General features: G+C 37.8%; 1 protein-coding gene across 4 annotated transcripts in view; it reads left to right on the top strand.

The window, feature by feature from the left end:
• The window catches only part of ATP8B4 (ATPase phospholipid transporting 8B4 (putative)), a 237,960-nt gene that overhangs the window by 34,591 nt on the left and 184,554 nt on the right, over positions 1-18,815 (top strand). For 3 of the 4 annotated variants that reach the window (XM_038580388.1, XM_038580389.1, XM_038580390.1), the window contains exon 3: positions 14,999-15,057. In XM_038580388.1, coding sequence (XP_038436316.1) covers positions 14,999-15,057 — 59 coding nt within the window. Of the gene's footprint in view, positions 1-3,792; positions 3,865-14,998; positions 15,058-18,815 lie in introns of those variants that run through there. The other variant, XM_038580391.1, reaches the window with a different exon arrangement.

Genomic DNA, 18,815 nt, shown 5'->3' with positions numbered 1-18,815 from the left:
TAATTTTTATTTCTAGGCTTAACTTTGAAATCTAGATTCTTTTAATGACAAAATCTTAAACCTTATGAAGTAATTTCAAGATGGTATTTTCTATGAAGAAAAGTAACCTTAATAACTAAGGAATTGTCTATTGTGAATTGTAAATTTTTGTATGGTGGATAAGCTAATTAAAACATCACATTTCAACGATTTTGGCTGGAATGATCTTGTTTGACTGTGGTAGTGTTGATTGTCTTACGATAATCAGAACTTTGGTAATTCATTCATTTACTTACTAGTTTATCCATCCATCCAATCTAAGCATTTTGTAAGTATTTACTGAACATATAGTATGTGCCAGACACTGCCCCGGGGGTTTCAGATAGAGCCGTGTGTGAACAAAACAGATTTTAAAAAGTAAAAAATTTCAGTCTGTATGGAGCTTACATTTTTGTGGGGGGAGAGGAAGAAAGCCAGTCATCAAAATCAATGAATAAATAAATTATCTTGTACATTTGAAGGGCTACAATTTTATGAGACTGATGTGCTGCTACTGCACTAAGGAAGCAGGTATGGGGCTGCAGTTTTGAAAAGGGTAATCAGGAAAGGCTGAATTGAGAAAGACATATTTGAGCAAAAGTTTGAAGGAAGTGAGAGAGGAGCCATGTAGATATCTGGAAGAAGCATTCTAGAAGCAAAGGGAATAGCAAGGGCAAAGGCTTTGAGATGAGTGTGTGCCTGTGTTCAAGGGATAACAAATAGGCCCACTGTGGTTGGAGTTGCAGGAACAAGGGGGAGGTTTGTCAAGGCTAGATCCAGTTTTTGTTGAGGCCTAAACTAATACAAAATACAAAATTAAGTATAATAGGAAATATTTAGAGTAAGAAAATAAATCACTATAAACTACAGTTTTGAAAATCTGAAAATACCAGACACATCACAAAATCCAGAAAAATAACCTAATATTTTCATTAATTCATTGCCTGTCATAACTTCATGGTAGTTTTAGTCCTATATTTTTGTCCCCCTATTTTTGATTGCCTCTTATATGACCATTATTCTGTTACATAATTTTCTATAGAAATACTAGAAAGATTTTTAAATTTTTCCTCTAGCATAGATTATTCTGTTACGTAATTTTCTATAGAAATACTAGAAAGAGTTTTCAATTTTTCCTCTAGCATAAAGTTTTTTTTAAATTTATTTTTTATTTTTAAACTTTTTTTTAATTGGAGTTCAATTTGCCAACACATAGCATAATACCCAGTGCTCATCCCATCAAGTGCCCCCCTCAGTGCCCGTCACCCAGTCACCCCTTCCCCCCACCCACCTCTCTTTCCACCATCCCTTGTTCGTTTCCCAGAGTTAGGAGTCTCTCATGTTCTGTCTCCCTCTCTGATATTTCCCACTCATTTTCTCTCCTTTCCCCTTTATTCCCTTTCACTATATTTTATATTCCCCAAATGAAAGAGACCATATAATGTTTGTCCTTCTCTGATTGACTTACTTCACTCAGCATAATACCCTCCAGTTCCATCCACGTGGAAGCAAATGGTGGGTATTTGTCGTTTCTAATGGCTGAGGAATATCCCATTGTATACATAAACCACATCTTCTTTATCCATTCATCTTTCGATGGACACTGAGGCTCCTTCCACAGTTTGGCTATTGTGGACATTGCTGCTAGAAACATCGGGGTGCGAGTGTCCCGGCCTTTCATTGCATCCGTATCTTTGGGGTAAATCCCCAACAGTGCAATTGCTGGGTCGTAGGGCAGGTCTATTTTTAACTCTGAGGAACCTCCACACAGTTTTCCAGAGTGGCTGCACCAGTTCACATTCCCACCAACAGTGTAAGAGGGTTCCCTTTTCTCCGCATCCTCTCCAGCATTTGTGGTTTCCTGCCTTGTTAATTTTCCCCATTCTCACTGGTGTGAGGTGGTATCTCATTGTGGTTTTGATTTGTATTTCCCTGATGGCCAGTGATGCGGAGCATAGTTAAAGTTATGATAGTTTAGAATACTTTTTTCAGCTTCGTGACTTCAGAATGTCATGTAAAAATTTGTAATGGTCAACTTTGGGAAAACCTCCAAGTTTCCTTCATATCTGAGCTGTTACAAATGTATTTGTTGTGTGTAGTACTGCTACAAATGGGTTGCGCTCTATAAGTACAGAAATTCTAATAAATATCATTTATGCAATCCCATGAAAAATTATAGTATGCTTGTTATATATGGTACAGGAAATACTGAATACTTGGTAATTCTTATACTAATAGAAGATAAATTCTGTTTTAACTAGGACTTGATAAAAAATGCAATCTTTCACATACAATTTTACGTGTGATGACTGGGGGAATTCTGCACAAGCTAACTTCTGGCTCTGTATTGCAAACCCATGTCCTCCAAGATCCACATAATTCTGCAGCTAGGTGCTATAGCACATGGTCATGTTGCTGTATGACCTTGGGGCGTGTAACTTCATGTTTTAACACTGGATGAGTCCCCATGGAGGTAGCATTTCTGAGAGCCATTCCTACCCTGGGGGGATGACCAATGACTTAACTCTATACAGAAATGACGTGAATCACATAAATATACACAAATATCACATGAATAAACACAAACTCAATGAATTTCCAACTTGACAGCCTCTTTTCTGGATCCCAGTGCCGTCTGACATTAGACAAAGTCAATTTCCCCCAAGAAATTAGAGTGGAAGAGACAGTGATCTTAGCTTCATGACTAAAATATTTTATTTTTGTAAATCAAATCAGAAAAAATACAAACACATGTTTTTTAATGGAAATTATTTTTATTTTTCCAGTTTTATTGGGAAGTAATTGAGATTTATCACTGTTTAAGTTTAAGGCATGCAGCATGATGGTTTGATTTACTTATATTGTGAAATGATTATTACAATGGATTCAGCTAACATCTATCTTCTTGTGTGGTACAATAAAAAGAAAGAAAAAAGAATAAAGGGAGAAAAATTTTCTTTCTTTGGGAACTCTTAAGTTCCATACCTTTTCTGTGTATCATATAGCAGTGTTAGCTACAGTCGTCATGTTGCACATTATATCTCTAGTACTTACTTATCTTATAACAGGAAGTTTGCCTTCCTCTCTTTACCCTGTCCCATAACCACAAATAGTCTGATTTCTTTTTCTGTAAGTTTGTTTGTTTAGGTTCTATATAAGTGAGATCAGATGGTATTTGTCTTTCTCAGTCTGAGTTATTTCACTTAGCACAGTGCTGTCAAGGCCTGTCCATGTTGTTGGAATCAGTAGGATTTCCTGGGCAAACATGTTTCTAGCGCTACTCCTGGGGTCTTGGAATGAAAGTACAAGTGAGATGAGCTGAAGCTTAAGCTTCATTAGCTTCACCATAAATGGGCTTCTGGTGTTTGTAATGGGGTAGGTGTGTGAAGATGAAGCATGGCCCTGAACACCTTTGTAAGAACTTGCTTTTCTCTTGAGAGGGAGCACCATTGGAAGTTTTGAGCAGAGGAAAGAGATGATTCTTGTTGTAGGCATATTAATGATCCCTTCCCCCAAAGATATTCATGTCAATCCTTGGAACCTGTGAATATGGGGTTGCCATGTAAGCATGGTAAAAGAAAGTTTGGAGATATGGTTAAGGATGCTGGGATAGGATGAGTGTCCTGGATTATATAGGTGGGCCCACTGTAATCCCAAGGGTTCTGATAAGAAGGAAGCAGGACAGTCAGAGAAAGTGATGTGACAATAGAAATGGAGTCAGAATGATGTGGCCATGAACCAAGGAATGTGGGCAGCTTCTAGAAGCTGGAAAAGGCACAGAATGGATTCTCTCATAGAGCTTTTAGAAGGAACTCAGTCCTGATGAAACATCTTGATTTTAGCCCTGTGAGCTCTGTTTTCAGACTTCTGACTTCCAGAATAATAAGATGACACATTTGTTTTGTTTTAAGCAACTGAGTTTGTGGTGATTTGCTAGAGCAGCAATAGGAAACTAATACAATTATAAAAGTATCACTCTTGTCCTCTATTGAAAATAGATTATAGGGCTGAGATAGAAGCAAGGATTGCCCATGGGAGCCTATTGCAGTAGCTGGAGGAGAGAGGAGGGGTGACTTGGACCAGAGTGTGAACAGGTGGGGTGGGAAGGGAATGTGGGAAATGGGCAGATTTCTTTTTTGCCCAAAGTTCTGGCTCCATTGTATTTCTTTTACAATATATGTTTTCCAAATGCTTCACTAATAGGTAAATAGTGATGTTCATAATTTTTCTTTTGGTCTTTTCACACGTGGTCCATGATTTCGCTAGAGGGGACAGTGGAGGAGAAACTAGAGATGTCCTCTTGAAAAGTCGATATTTTATCTTAGGTGGGAAACCACCTCTACCAAATTCTTTTTCTTTTCAGTAAATGACTTGGATAAGGTGCTTGGCAAAACAACCTACCATACTCCCCAGTGTGTATCTAGCTGCATAGATTCCCTTCAGAGCTGCTTGAGACAGGTGGTGATGCCTTTTCCTCACCTATCTGGACCTGACTTTCTTTTTCTCTGATTTCCATGGCTCCCTGGGCCTCTCCTCTGCTTCCTTGCTGTGTGGGTATTTGTAAGAGTGTTCACCCTTTGAAGGCTATTGCAGTCTTGTTTGGTTTTCCTTCACTGTCTATAATAGAGCCTTGCTCAGAGGAGCTCAATAAATATTTCTGGAATAAATCACTGTCTTGGCTCCAGCAGATTTTAATTGCCACATGAATTCAGGGGTATGAGGCACGGGACCAATACATACTAAAGAAATTCAATTTATGAGCCCCATTCATCTCAAAATAACAAATGTAAGCTTTGAAAAACACAGCTTCCTGTGCAACAGGATATTCCTGAGATATCAAACAGATAAGAAACATCTTTAGATTTCCTTGTCATGTGTCTTTCTTTTTTACCTGGAGTTCTTTCCTTTCACTTGGTGACAGGTGGCTTGCTTTCCCTTGGATGGTCAGAATGTATCTCATAGTGGAAAATTAAATGTCCTCCAGCTTCTTCTAAGCTCTTGTGATTCTTGGGGGTAGATCCTGATTTTATTTTTCTTTTAGAAGGGGGATGCTGTAGGAAGATACAGCCATTTTTCATCTTTACTGAAAACATCCTGATCCTGGCAGTCCATAAAATGCATTTTTTGCTATACATAGTCAAACTGTAAAATAATGGAAATAAAAACCAACAGTCTAGCACTGGGCCCATATGAGAAAGGGTACAAAGAAAGCAGTAAGTTTGGGATAGGGATTTGGGAGAATATTCTTAGCAAGGACTGCTCAAAGCCTCTAAGAAGAGAGTAGACAAGTTTTCTAGGAAGGAAAGAGAATCCTAGAAGCAGTTGGATGTGAGAGGCCACAGGACTGTAGGGTAAATTGGGAGGGAGTATGTGTTTGAACTATACCCTGGAGCATGGTGTCCTTCTTCTCCTTGACCTCTTGATACAGGCACACAGCAATTTGCAGTTTCCCAGCCAACTCTGCACAGTACCATCTGCCATCTTTTTATACCCAGAATCTCTTCCAAGCTGTTTTTACAAGAAAGGCAACTCAATATTTGAAATCTGATTGTACTGCATAGTCTTGCAAGGCCTTTATTCTCCTCATTTGTAAAATGGAACTAATAATAACATGTACCTAATAGGATTGTTTTGAGGAATAATGAAATGTATGTGAAACAGTTCATATAGTATCTAGTTTTTAACTAGTGCTCAGTACATGTTAGTTGCTGTTGTTATCATTATATTGTAGTAATTCTTAAATCTCTAGTTATGGAATCTAAACTTACAGAAAGCAGTATGCCATGGACTTATATGAAGATTTTATTGATTTTTACTTGTAATTTACATAATATAATTCATGTATGGTGGAAGAAGAATGAATTGGTTAAACATTTTTATATTTCTTTGTGGAGCTATAGTAAGCCATGGGAGGAATAGAGTTTCCAATAAATCAAATTTTCCAAATATCTGGACCTGATGAGCAAATTGGCTCAGCCAAGAAGAAAACAAACCCAAGGCCTTTTAGTATTTGTTTGAATACCCTAACTCTGTTTCCAAGGTCTTTTGTGAGGACAAGAATAAAAAAAAATTTGTGGGAAGATTTTTCTTTTTTGCCTCGATTCTCTTTAGTTTGTTGTTCAAATGTCAATAAGTCCCAGCAGCTGCAGGTCACCACTGGGTTTCAATAGGAAACCCCGGTTTAGGACACATATTTTTCAATTGTATCAGAATGTGTTTTTGGAGTCAAATCAGGAAATCTTGGAGGGCGGGGAACTCTTTTCTTTAAAGCTCTCCCCACTCATTGTTCTTTCCTCATGTCTTTAATGAATTACTTTGGCTCCGAACCACACAGACCAGATTGTGAAGAATGAAAGAAAATTCAGAAAGGAAAAAGCTTAAGTTATTGATTTGGCTTGAGGATGTATTTTTCTGAGCCTTCTGACCCAATTCAGAAAACCAACAACAACTCTAAACCCCAAATGACACTCCATGTTTGGAGACATTCTTCAACTTTTGGATTGGGACCAACCTTGTTGAGGAAGTACCAGTTCCTGTCATCAGGGTTTTATACAGAACCCCCAAATTTTTTGTGGTGCTTCATCATTTCATGATTTTGGGGATCTAAAGCCAATTGCCTGAAGATTGTCTCCCAAACCACTTTTGGTGAAGGACAAAATGCTCTGGCGTTAATTGAAGGACAGCTGTGTTCTTTAATTAAGAATTCATGGTTGCTGCGATCACTTATGGGTCAAATGGAATCCTCCTAAAACTTCCTCCTTACTCTTGGTCTTTTAACAGAGCTACTGCATTCACTAACTAGTCTTAAATATTAAGTTCTTAGGAGTTGTTCATAGACAAACTAAGAGAAAAAAATGACATAAATGCCTGCTGGAAGTAGAAGCTTAATATTGTCTAATTTATTGTAGTATGAGGAAGAAGAGCTCAGATTAGGGGTTGGATGTTGCCTTCAACAATCTGGGGAAAGGGGCACCTGGGTGGCTCAGCAGTTGAGAGTCTGAGCGTGATCCTGGGGTCTTGGGATTGAGTCCCACATTAGGCTCCTGCAGGGAGCCTGCTTCTCCCTATGTCTCTGCCTCTTGCTCTGTGTATCTCATGAATAAATAAATAAAATATGAAAAAAAAACCCAACAGCCTGGGGAAGGATCAATTGGTATTTGTCAGTTTCCACTAAGAACATTCATAAAATTACTTCAGATCCTTTTGCGAAATAATAATATAAGCAACAATAAGACTAAGCTTGAATGAGTTCTTTTTCTCACCTATTTGCTATTTTTTTAGGAAAATAGTTTTTTTTGGGTTATTTTTCAGTTTGCAAAGTTCTTTCCATACATTTTCTTATTTAATAACAGCAACACAAAATGGCATTATTTTTCTGAGGAACCACAGATGACGAGAGGTCATGAGTTAAAACGTACTCACACACATAGTTGGTAGAAGGAAGATGTCAGGCCTCTGGCTTAAAGATTCAGACCTCCTCCTCTTGTATGAGTACTCTGTCATCAAACTCATTTTTATGGGTCCCAAAAGTCTTGGTAACAAAGAACAACATCTCAACTGAGGTTAAAAATTTCCAGCAGGGTTGTGTTATGTCCCTCCCATCTTTCAAACTTGTGTTTTAGTGATTAGATAACATTGGATTTTTAAAAAGTTTTTATAAAGATTCTATTTATTGAGAGAGAGAGAGAGAGAGAGAGAGAGAGAGAGAGAGAGAGAGAGAAAGAGCATGAGCAAGGAGAGGGATAGAGGGAAAGGGAGAAGCAGGTTCTTTACTAAGCAGGGAGCCCAACGCTGGGCTGGATCCCGGGACCCTGGGATCTTGACCTGAGCTGAAAGCAGACACCTAACCAACTGAACCACCCTGGTGCCCAACACTTGGATGTTCTTGATGCATCTCTTCCTTCCATATGGAAAGACAGTTATATGTATGTACATAAGTAGATTTGGTTTTGTTATCTGAAACCTGTCATCTATCTGATGAGATAATTATTGCAGGGAGGGACAGGGTAGATTACAGGTCATTTATCCTGAACGTAAGGTTACACTTTTTGGTAAACGGGTCCTAACATTTAACTGATTTATAAATGACCACTTCATAAAATTAATGAGGTATGCTTATTTAGTTATCTCAGATAAGGTAACAGGAAGCACATGGCTCAAAGATAAGCATTCTATGACTGCTTCATTGATCTTTTATTTGATCAAGGCAGCCATCAAATTATACTGGCCTTTGGAAAGTGAAGTCTACTCCCATTACCCCATATGAAGTGGGACTTTGTGGGTTTAGTTACCTATTTTTTATTATACCTATTTTTCTATATTCTGGACCAGGTCCAAAGCAAGTGTCTAAGATAATTCTGCCTCTGCTAATGTCTCTTCTTGCTAGCTGAAGTGATGGATAGCTTCCTGTTTAGGCAAATATCCTTGATAGGCTCCTCAGCTGTCACAAAAGAATGTTAACACTATTTACCAGCTTGATTTTCTGTCCTAAAAATCCGAACTCAGGGGGATCCCTGGGTGGCTCAGCGGTTTGGCACCTGCCTTTGGCCCAGGGCGTGATCCTGGAGCCCCAGGATCGAGTCCCACGTCGGGCTCCCAGTATGGAGACTGCTTCTCCCTCCCTCTGCCTCTCTCTCTCTCTCTCTCTCTCTGTCTATCATAAATAAATAAATCTTTAAAAAAAAAAAATCCGAACTCAGCAATACAGCATAGCAGTTCTTCAGGTATTTTTCAGGAATTTCAATCTGACACTCAATCTTTTAGCATTTAACACAAGTGCAGTTGAGAAAAATAATTAGGGTGATTTCTGGAAGGATATGCAGTCTGTTTATTCATCTAAATACCCTAAAATATATTCCTGAATTTAATCATATCAGTAGAGACTGAATGTGAGACCCTACTTTGGGCCCTCTGAATTGTGTTTGGAATGATATCTCTAGAATTGTTACAAAACACAGTCTTAAAATCTCATTTTATGCTCTTTGTATCAAACAATGACTTCTTTATGAGTCTTTCTTAGAGAAATTATTGTTTGAGCCAAGAAACAAATACATAATTGTGCTTTTACTGAGAAATTGGTTTATTTTTGCCATACAGGCTATGAAATAAATGGAAATAGACAAGCTTTTCCTTTTTCTGTAGAATTTGTGGTCCCCCTAGAACAGGTATATGGGTAATCATGTCACGTAGTTTTATTTTTGTTGTTGACTATAGTTGATCATCGTCCTTCTATATCTTCTTTAACTCCACTTTATTTTTAATATTTAAACTACTTCCCTGTTGTACATTCTTGAGTCATTGTTTTGGTGATGATTTTGTATGTAAATACTCTTACATGTCTGAAAGTGTTCTTATTGCCCCTTTACACTTGATTGATTATTTGGCTGGGTACAGAATTCTGAGCTCAAATATCTTTTTCCTTAAAACTAGAAGGCATCACTTCAATGTCTTCTATCATCCTTGTTGCTGATGAGAAATTTCATGTTAGTCTAATTCTTGGATCTCTAGGGCTAAGCATTTATTTCTCTTCTGGAATTTTAAAATATTTTGTCTTTGTCTTTGGAGCTCAAAATTTTATAGAGATCTGTGGTCTATACTTATTCATTCTGATTGGCACTTGGTGGCTTTTTCACTTTGAAGAGTTATGTCTTACTCTGGTGCAGGGAAGTTTTCTTCTGTTTATTTGATTATTTCTACTTATCCTTGTTTATGTTCCCTTCTCCTAAGCGTTCTTTTTAATATCTTCTTCCTCTTTGTCATTTTGCTATATATTTTAAGAGCTTTCTTCAATCTTATTTTTCATTCTGTCTATCCTATCAGTTGAATGGTTTTAATTCTAGGACCTCTTTCTTGTTATCTTTGTTCCTATCAGCTTGTTCTTGCTTCATGGATGCCATTGTCTTCTTGAATATCTTCAAGGTACTAATTAGCATAACAGTTCTTTTCTCCATCCATTTTCAGCATTATTTCTTTCTCTTGCAACCTTCTCTTTTGTGCTATTGATTTTTCTCAGATGTCTGGTGACTTCAGGTTGCTGGTTTGTGTTTACAAGAGAGCAGTTGTAAAGATCTTTCCTCTGGCCAGCCCTCTCCTTTAAATTGGAGGGCTGGTGATGTAGCCAGCTCACAGGGAGGTTTTTCTGTTTGTCTTAGTTTGTCCTGGCTACTAAAGCAGAATATTGTAGACTGCGTGACTTACAAACAACCACTCAAACAATCTTGGAGATTGGGAAATCCAAGATCAAGGAGTCAGTGGGTTTGGTGTCTGGTGAGAGCGGCTTCCTGGTTCATAGATGGCTGTCTTCTTGATGTGTCCTTTCATGATGCAAGGGCCAAAGGACTCTCTGGGGCCTCTTTTATAAGGGCACTAATCCCACTCATAAGGGCTCTACCTTCATAACCTAATCACCTCCCTAAGGCCCTCAAATACCATCATATTGGGAATATTCCAACATAGAAATTTTGGGAGACCACAAACATTCAGTCTATAGTCTGTAGTTTGGCAAATCCCACAGCTGCCTCTGAAAGGCAGGGTTTATTAGGACCCGACTTTCCTGTAGCCAATGTAGAGATTAAAAGCTTCTTCACTCTTAAATCGGAATACTCACTCTTGGTTTCTTCCCCAGGCATGTTGCCTAATCTCTTTAGTAAGTAAGAGTAGAGGTATAGGGGGGGCTCACCTAACTCAATTTTTCTTTAATTATTCTGGTGGTGCTCCAAAACTAGAGTGCACAGATAATTTATCTTCTAAGCCAGGACACTTTTGAGAGTGAAAAGTTATTTTGCCAAGACAATAGACATAAACTAGGATTGTCACTCTATAACACATTTTCAACCTTTGTACTGACTGAATTTGGAATTTTCTGGGGCTTCACTGGGAATTTAAAAAATTTATGAACCTCTGCTAGCCTCCACTCTTGTTTTCTAGCATTGTTATGTTTTTATTCTTTTTAAAAAAAAACATATTTCTGTTATTTCAGTGAGACCTGGTAGGAAAGGAGGTAGGACACATTTAGTTTCCTATCTTGAACTGGAAGCTCTTTGAACTACACTTAAAGTATATGCTGGCTCGCTATATTTTATACATCCTTGTGTAGCACTTTACTCCTTTTTGGAATCACACAAATTCAGTAATAACGATTATGTAGCAGTGAGCTTATCCTAGTAAATCCTCAATCTTCTGGCAGGTACTTTTCTTTCAATACTCTCACAGCTGGAAGGGTCCTGCAATGCCTATGAAATATTGGGTATTAAGTCATTGAACCTTTGAGCAGTTCTCCAGGGGAGTTGTTTATGGAAGATTTGTTTTCAGCTTCCTTTTCTTATAGGATGTGACTTATTGCCAAGAGGGGTTTCTATCCCCTCACCCACTGTCCTGGTCGTTCTTTTTTTTTTTTTTTTTTTTTTTTTTTTGTCTTTCCCTGATTGATTTATTTCACTTAGCATAATATTCTCTAGCTCCATTCATGTCTTTGTAAATGACAAGATTCCCTTCTTTTTTATGGCTAATATTCCATTGTGTGTGTGTGTGTGTGCGTTTACATATATATGTAAACGCACACACACACACACACAACTTTTTTTTTTTTTTTTTTTATTTATTTATTTTTTTATTGGTGTTCAATTTACTAACATACAGAATAATACCCAGTGCCCGTCACCCATTCACTCCCACCCCCCGCCCTCCTCCCCTTCTACCACCCCTAGTTCGTTTCCCAGAGTTAGCAGTCTTTACGTTCTGTCTCCCTTTCTGATATTTCCCACACATTTCTTCTCCCTTCCCTTATTTTCCCTTTCACTATTATTTATATTCCCCAAATGAATGAGACCATATAATGTTTGTCCTTCTCCGACTGACTTACTTCACTCAGCATAATACCCTCCAGTTCCATCCACGTTGAAGCAAATGGTGGGTATTTGTCATTTCTAATAGCTGAGTAATATTCCATTGTATACATAAACCACATCTTCTTTATCCATTCATCTTTCGTTGGACACCGAGGCTCCTTCCACAGTTTGGCTATAGTGGCCATTGCTGCTAGAAACATCGGGGTGCAGGTGTCCCGGCGTTTCATTGCATTTGTATCTTTGGGGTAAATCCCCAACAGTGCAATTGCTGGGTCGTAGGGCAGGTATATTTTTAACTGTTTGAGGAACCTCCACACAGTTTTCCAGAGTGGCTGCACCAGTTCACATTCCCACCAACAGTGTAAGAGGGTTCCCTTTTCTCCGCATCCTCTCCAACATTTGTTGTTTCCTGCTTTGTTAATTTTCCCCATTCTCACTGGTGTGAGGTGGTATCTCATTGTAGTTTTGATTTGTATTTCCCTGATGGCAAGTGATGCAGAGCATTTTCTCATATGCATGTTGGCCATGTCTATGTCTTCCTCTGTGAGATTTCTGTTCATGTCCTGGTCGTTCTTGACCTAGCATAGTTAGGTTAAAAGCAGAAAATTGTAGAGATATAGAACCAAAGCCAGAATTTTGCAAAGCTTAGTGAAGGGATGGAAAATATGCCAGAGTTGGTCTATAAAGACACAGTTCCGGGCAGCCTGGGTGCAGCAATTTAGTGCCAACTTCAGCCCAGGGCGTGATCCTGGAGACCTGGGATCGAGTCCCATGTTGGGCTCACTGCTTGGAGCCAGCTTCTCCCTCTGCCTGTGTCTCTGCCTCTCTCTCTCTCTCTTTCTCTGTGTCTCTCATGAATAAATAAATAAAATATTAAAAAAAAAGACACAGTTCAGAAAGACCATACCTACTGGAAGTACAGAGAGATGATAAAGATTTAGATTTAGAGGCCAACAGAGGAGTTTCTGGTTCTAACAAAGTCTCATGGGACAAGAGCAAAGTGGACACTCAGAAAAATATCCAAACTTTCCTACCACAGAAATTACTCTTCTGGACACTTTGGGAAAAGGTTATTCTGTTTTTGGGGAGGGTAGTTACATGAAGACACTGGACAGGAGTCAAGATTCTGGTGTTTGGAGTTAGTAATATTTGGTGCAGAACTATGGAATTCTATCCCTGGTATGCTCAATATAAATGTGAAATTTAAAAATGATTATCATCTGAATGTATATGATATAAACTAAAGGCAATTAATGTATAAATTAGCATATCTAAGTTTTGATTTAGAGTTAATCTTTAAATTATAAGCAGACTGAGAGGTGAGCCAGATTAACCTTTGCCCTCCCAATACCATATGTTGTTTTCCTATCAGCAGTTTTACTATGCCTGCATTGAGATAGGGATGTTTAAGCAAATCATCCAGCTTTTCAAGCTTTAAGTCCCCTCACCCTCCAAAATAGCATTTTGGGCTTTGATATTTTTGCTCTTTGTTAAGGAACCAGTAAGAAGGGGAGGATAGTGCTTTTATAGCCAGGGTTTGAAATGTTTCCTTCAGGGGATGGTTGGTGAAGAGGATGCCTCCGGGTGAGTTCTGGACTTCAGAGTTATATATTTAGGGGTAAGCCCACTCAGATGAGATCTCCTGTGGATATGAGTCCAATATTGATTTTACCAGAAATTAGGTGAGCTAGCCTTGAAAACAGGAACAGCCACAGAGAACTGACTTTATTACATAGGAAAGAAGAAAGCCATGTAGGTGGATGTCAGACAGACAAACATTCCACAAAAGGTAGAGACTCAACCATAACCAAAGACAGGATGTCATTTGTCAGAAGCAGTTTTCAGAGGTGAATGCAATGTCATATTGAGACTTGAACTAAAGAGGCTGTAGAAACATTTACATTCCTCTTGGACTTTTGGGAAAAAGTAGTCAATTTGTACAAATCATTGTGCCTGGTTTTGGAAGATGGTGGTGGTGATAAAATCCCCTTCATCTCCCTCATATTTTCCCTCTCATTTTTATGTTCAGCTCTTCTCTTTGCTTTCCTCTTACTCTTCCTTTCTCCATCCCTACTATATGACTCCAACTAACTTTCCACCCTCCAGTCTCCTTTATCTCTGTGGTTGTATGTACCTTCTCCAAACTTGGACTTTTACCACTATCCCTATGCTTTTTACCACCTGTCACTTAACCATGTGGAGAACTGTGGGATTAAGGAAACCCTAGGTGAAATGATGAAGTCACTTGCCATGAATGTTCAACATTGACATCTGGTGATTAATTTGCTGTTCTTCATCTCATAACTTTCATTATTCCATTGTTACCCTTTTGTCAACTCTAAATTCAGTAAAATGGAGCAAGAACTTGCTACATTTACTACAAAAACGTGCTCTGCTGTTGGTTTCTGGGGCACTATCTTTTCTTTCCCTCTACAAATTTATCTATCTATCTATCTATCTATCTATCTATCTATCTATCTATCATCTTCTGGAAACAAATGCAAACACCAGAACAAACAACAAAATAAAAGAACAACTCAAAGATTACGATGGCACAGAAATTAATATTTTTTTTTTTGGCAACTTGCCCTTCCAGCAAAGAGCAGGTCTCAGTCTCCTGGTGGTGTGCAGTTTCTCTCAATAAGCCTTGTTTAGAAATATCACCTTTGCTCATTGACCATAAGGTTAGTGACCTCACTGACCGCTTCAGGATGGTTTTGTTTGGCTATCTCATATTTTGTCACTTTGTAGCAAAAAAAAAAAAAAAAAAAAAAAAATCCCTCCCCAGGATGGTGTTTGACTTTCAGCAGCTTTCTCCTTTAGGTATTGCTTAGAGCTAAGAGAAAGGGTCTTTGTAGAGCTAAAGAGGTGTAGAAATTAGAGACACATAATGTTTTGTTTTATGGCTGGCATCAGAATTACAATGAGACACATTTCAGCTTTCCATTCTGGGACTTTCCAACACATGTTCCAACATTTAGGCTGGAAAAAACCAATGCCCTTCAAATTTCAAAGGAAAGAATTCTTGCAACCTTGACGACAATCAAAGTAACCTAAGTGATGTTAGTTTAATGAGTTATATGTTTCTTTGGGTCAAAAATTTAATTTCATACCTGATTTCTCTTTCTCTTTAGAAGTGGAACGGACAGTGAAAGCCAATGACCGTGAATATAATGAAAAGTTCCAGTATGCAGTGAGTAAAACATACATAGCACACATATGCTGGGTGGGCTTTACCTTAAGGGCAGTTGAACTCATGTCTTCTAGAACTTTATGACTTCACCAAAAAATTTCTTTTATTTTGGCCCATTTTAGTATTAAGGTGCTATATTTTTCTATAAAATACAGATTTTAGTAATATTTATATACTTATTTTGTCCTGTAGTAAGAGTGGTTGGTTTGCTCTTTGGTACACAAAGAAGATAAAATTTCTTCCTCAAGAATTGATGCTTAGTTCATTTTGGTGCTGATCTATTTACTCAGAGTACATAGGAAAATAAAAAATGGGCTTCTATGGTAATACTTGGTGATAGAAGTGGTGTATTGGCTGATGGGTAACAAATGGCTTTTGGGAGATTTTCTGTAAGTAACTCAGGCTGAATGTGGAAAAGTATATGTAGGACAAAGTTCCTAGGTCCTGAATGATTGTTTTTATCAAGTGAGAATGATCAGTTAACATGTTCAGGCTTTAAGTTTATACTGAATGACTTTTTAAGATTTTTAATGAGGATTTTCCTCATTTAAATTAGAAATATTTATTGTCTATTAAGTGACTGGCACTGTTCTAGGAACTTGGGATATATTGATGAACAATTTCATGAATTACATGGTGGCTCCTCATAAAGATCTTTTCATCTTTCTATGATTCAGACTAAGCTGATACATGGAGTCTTTTATAAACTCTAAAAAAGATAATGGGTAGAATTGATTTTCTGGGTGACATTTACCTTAAAGACCTGCTGTAAGATTGAGTACACTGTCACATTTCATGAAAGAAAGTCTCCATTAAAGAGGATTTTGATGACTATGAAGGCAGGGCAAACTATGGCAGTGTCCATTTAGGCACTAGCCAGATGATAGAGAGTTTTGCCCAACAGATAATTTTTAGCATTTCGTTCTTATTGGCAGGTCTTTCCCATATACAGAGTTGGATGCATTGGGCTATTGTAGCTTGGTACCATTAAATATTCAACAATTCCTCTTTTTCATGCTGTGCTAATCACATAATTATAATTTGTTGTTCAATGACAGTTTACCTACGGGGAATCACTACACAGGCTCGCTGAAAGATTTCTCATTGTAAAGTAATATATTGGAACTCCGATTTTATTTGTCAATCTTGTAAGCTTGGTTAACATAAGTCTGCCCTTGAAAGAAAGAATCCTTCTCAGGAAGCTGATGAACATGTTTCATAGTTTGAGAGAAAGAGACTAAAATCCCTCATTTTATGCCACTCCGTGAGGCTTCTAGTTATTTGGCCCCTCTGGTTATCACCAGACTTGGCCCCATGCCTTTTTTTTATCCATTCTACAGCCATTCCTTTAACTGTAGAGGATGACCCTTGAAAGCCTTGACCATTAAACCCTGAATCAGAGCAGTAGATATGTGTATATTTTAAGATCTTATGGAAATACAGTAATATGTAATCTATTGTGGGTTAATTATGCATATAATTATTTGACCGTGTTTACTTTTTTTCCAGTGTGTAACAAGTATTTTCATTCTGTAAGTAGTAACTCTATAAGAAAAGCCATATTTTATTTGCCTTTGTGAGAGCATATAGGTTTTTCTACTTATAGTTATTTTTACCTAATTTATGAAATATTTCAAACTTACAGAACATTATTGGAAAAGATACCTGTGTGCCTACCACTCAGATTAAATAGATGCTAACAGTTTGCTATGATTGTTTCAGATCTTTTAAAAGTAATACACAATGATACAGAGATGGTTTTCTCTTGAGCTTGCAAGATTTTGAACAAAAGCACACAGATTTGTGGATGCAGCTGTGTTTTCTCTTGAGCTTTCTAACAAAATAGTAGAACAGTATTCCATGGTTGCAGCAGATCAAAAAAGCAGTTTGGTCTCTGATTAAAACCTTCCAAGGAAAGAACAAAACCCATTATGAGCTGGCAAAACCAGGAAGGACAAGAGTTAAGAAAGGAAGGATGCAGAGGAGAGAGGGGCACAGGTAACCCTGGTCTGTTGATCACTTCTGTGGCTCAGAGAGGATGAGGCAGGTTCTCCCAATAGACACAGCTGATACTGTCTCGATTTGGGAACTCCCAACTGGATGGCTGGCCATACGGTGAACTATGAGGCCATTCTCAGCTCTAATCTATTCAGCTACAAGTTGGGGATGATACAAGTACTAATTTCATAGTTATTGTAAGGATTAAAGTAGAGTAACACACAATGACAATATGAACTAGTCTGTGTAGAGATGGGATTTGAATCTATATCTGATTTTAAGGGTTTTAAACCACTTGCTATATGGAGGATGTTTATTTTATTTGATTGTTTTTTAAGATTTTATTTATTTATTCATGAGAGAGACAGAGACTTAGAGAGAGAAGCAAGCTCCTCAAAGGGAGCCCGACGTGGGACTCGATCCCAGGACTGCAGGATCACACCCTGAACCAAAGGCAGATGCTCAACTGCTGAGCCACCCAGGCATTCCTATATGTAAGGTGTTTATAAGAAAGATGGAGCCCAGGGGACCTTTTGCTTAGCTTTGCCCAGCTTTAAAGGTTATTACTCCAAAGGAAAGGGGATTTGAAGAGACCCCAGTAGAACTTAAGGAGAACACTTATCATGGAAAAGCATACCCACTTTAATGCTGAAAAGGAGGAGGAATAAACTGAAACTTTTAATGAAAAGGATCAAGGAGAATTGGTGAAGTCCCCCCAAATGTAGTGGAAAGAGTGTTTTGGGATAACATAGACCATAGTTTGAATCCTTTCTCTCATTTGCTAACTTTTGATCTCAATTTGTTTCTGAACATCAGTTATTTCATCTGTGAAATAATCCTCATAGGACTATTAATTTAAGATTAAATGAGATAATTTTTATAATATATGTGATAATAGTGAGACTAGTAAATATACATGCATACATACATATCTTATACTGTGTACCAGGCTCTGTGCTAAACATTTTGTATGGATTTATCTCTTAAACCTAAGATGGCAGTGGGCAAGTATTCACAATAAATTACAGATAAATTTATAAAGCATCAAATAGAGTAAGATAGCGATAACAGCAATGTTAAGAAAATCCTGAAAAATTGGCTAAGGTTGTAAGCTGTTTTTGTTGCAAGTATCATGCCAGAAAATTAGCAGATCTTTTATACTGAAGGTATAGAAGTTGCTGATGGTGTAATGGTTAGAGAAACAAGAAGGCTAACTGTAAATGATTGTTGTCATAGGGACCCACTCTCTGCCCTGCCAAATAAGCCACATGGAAATAAGAATTATTCAAGGAGGTTTTATTGATTACCTACTCTGTGCAAAGCATTTGATGAGATTAGGAAATTTTTCTGAAATTTGATGGGTAGATCCATGACTAACAATGATAGTAATAGTAATAAAGATTGTGGTACTAATAATAAGCTTACACACCTGCAGTCCTTTCCATGTGAAAAGCATGGTTCTAAGCACTCTACTATATTAAACTTGTTTAACCTCACTACAATTTGAGGAACAAGAGTACTTTTATTATCTTCTATGTGTGAAAATATTGAGGAACGGAAATCTCACTCAAGTGACTTGCTACGGTTGCATAGCTAGATAGTGGCTCCCATTCTTACAGCTATGTGTTTAGCTACATACCAGGTGCTTTGTACACTGTTAATCTGCCACCAAACCAAGCAAGAAATGGATCTCCATTTCCAGAGCTACTAGATGGCAAAGTTCTAATTCAGATTGGCCAGATTCCAAAGCCTGTTTTTCC

This window comes from Canis lupus, chromosome 30 (genome assembly GCF_011100685.1).
Source record: "Canis lupus familiaris isolate Mischka breed German Shepherd chromosome 30, alternate assembly UU_Cfam_GSD_1.0, whole genome shotgun sequence".
In the NCBI taxonomy this organism is placed as follows: Eukaryota; Metazoa; Chordata; class Mammalia; order Carnivora; family Canidae; genus Canis; species Canis lupus.
This window is presented reverse-complemented; position numbering and strand designations above follow the sequence as displayed.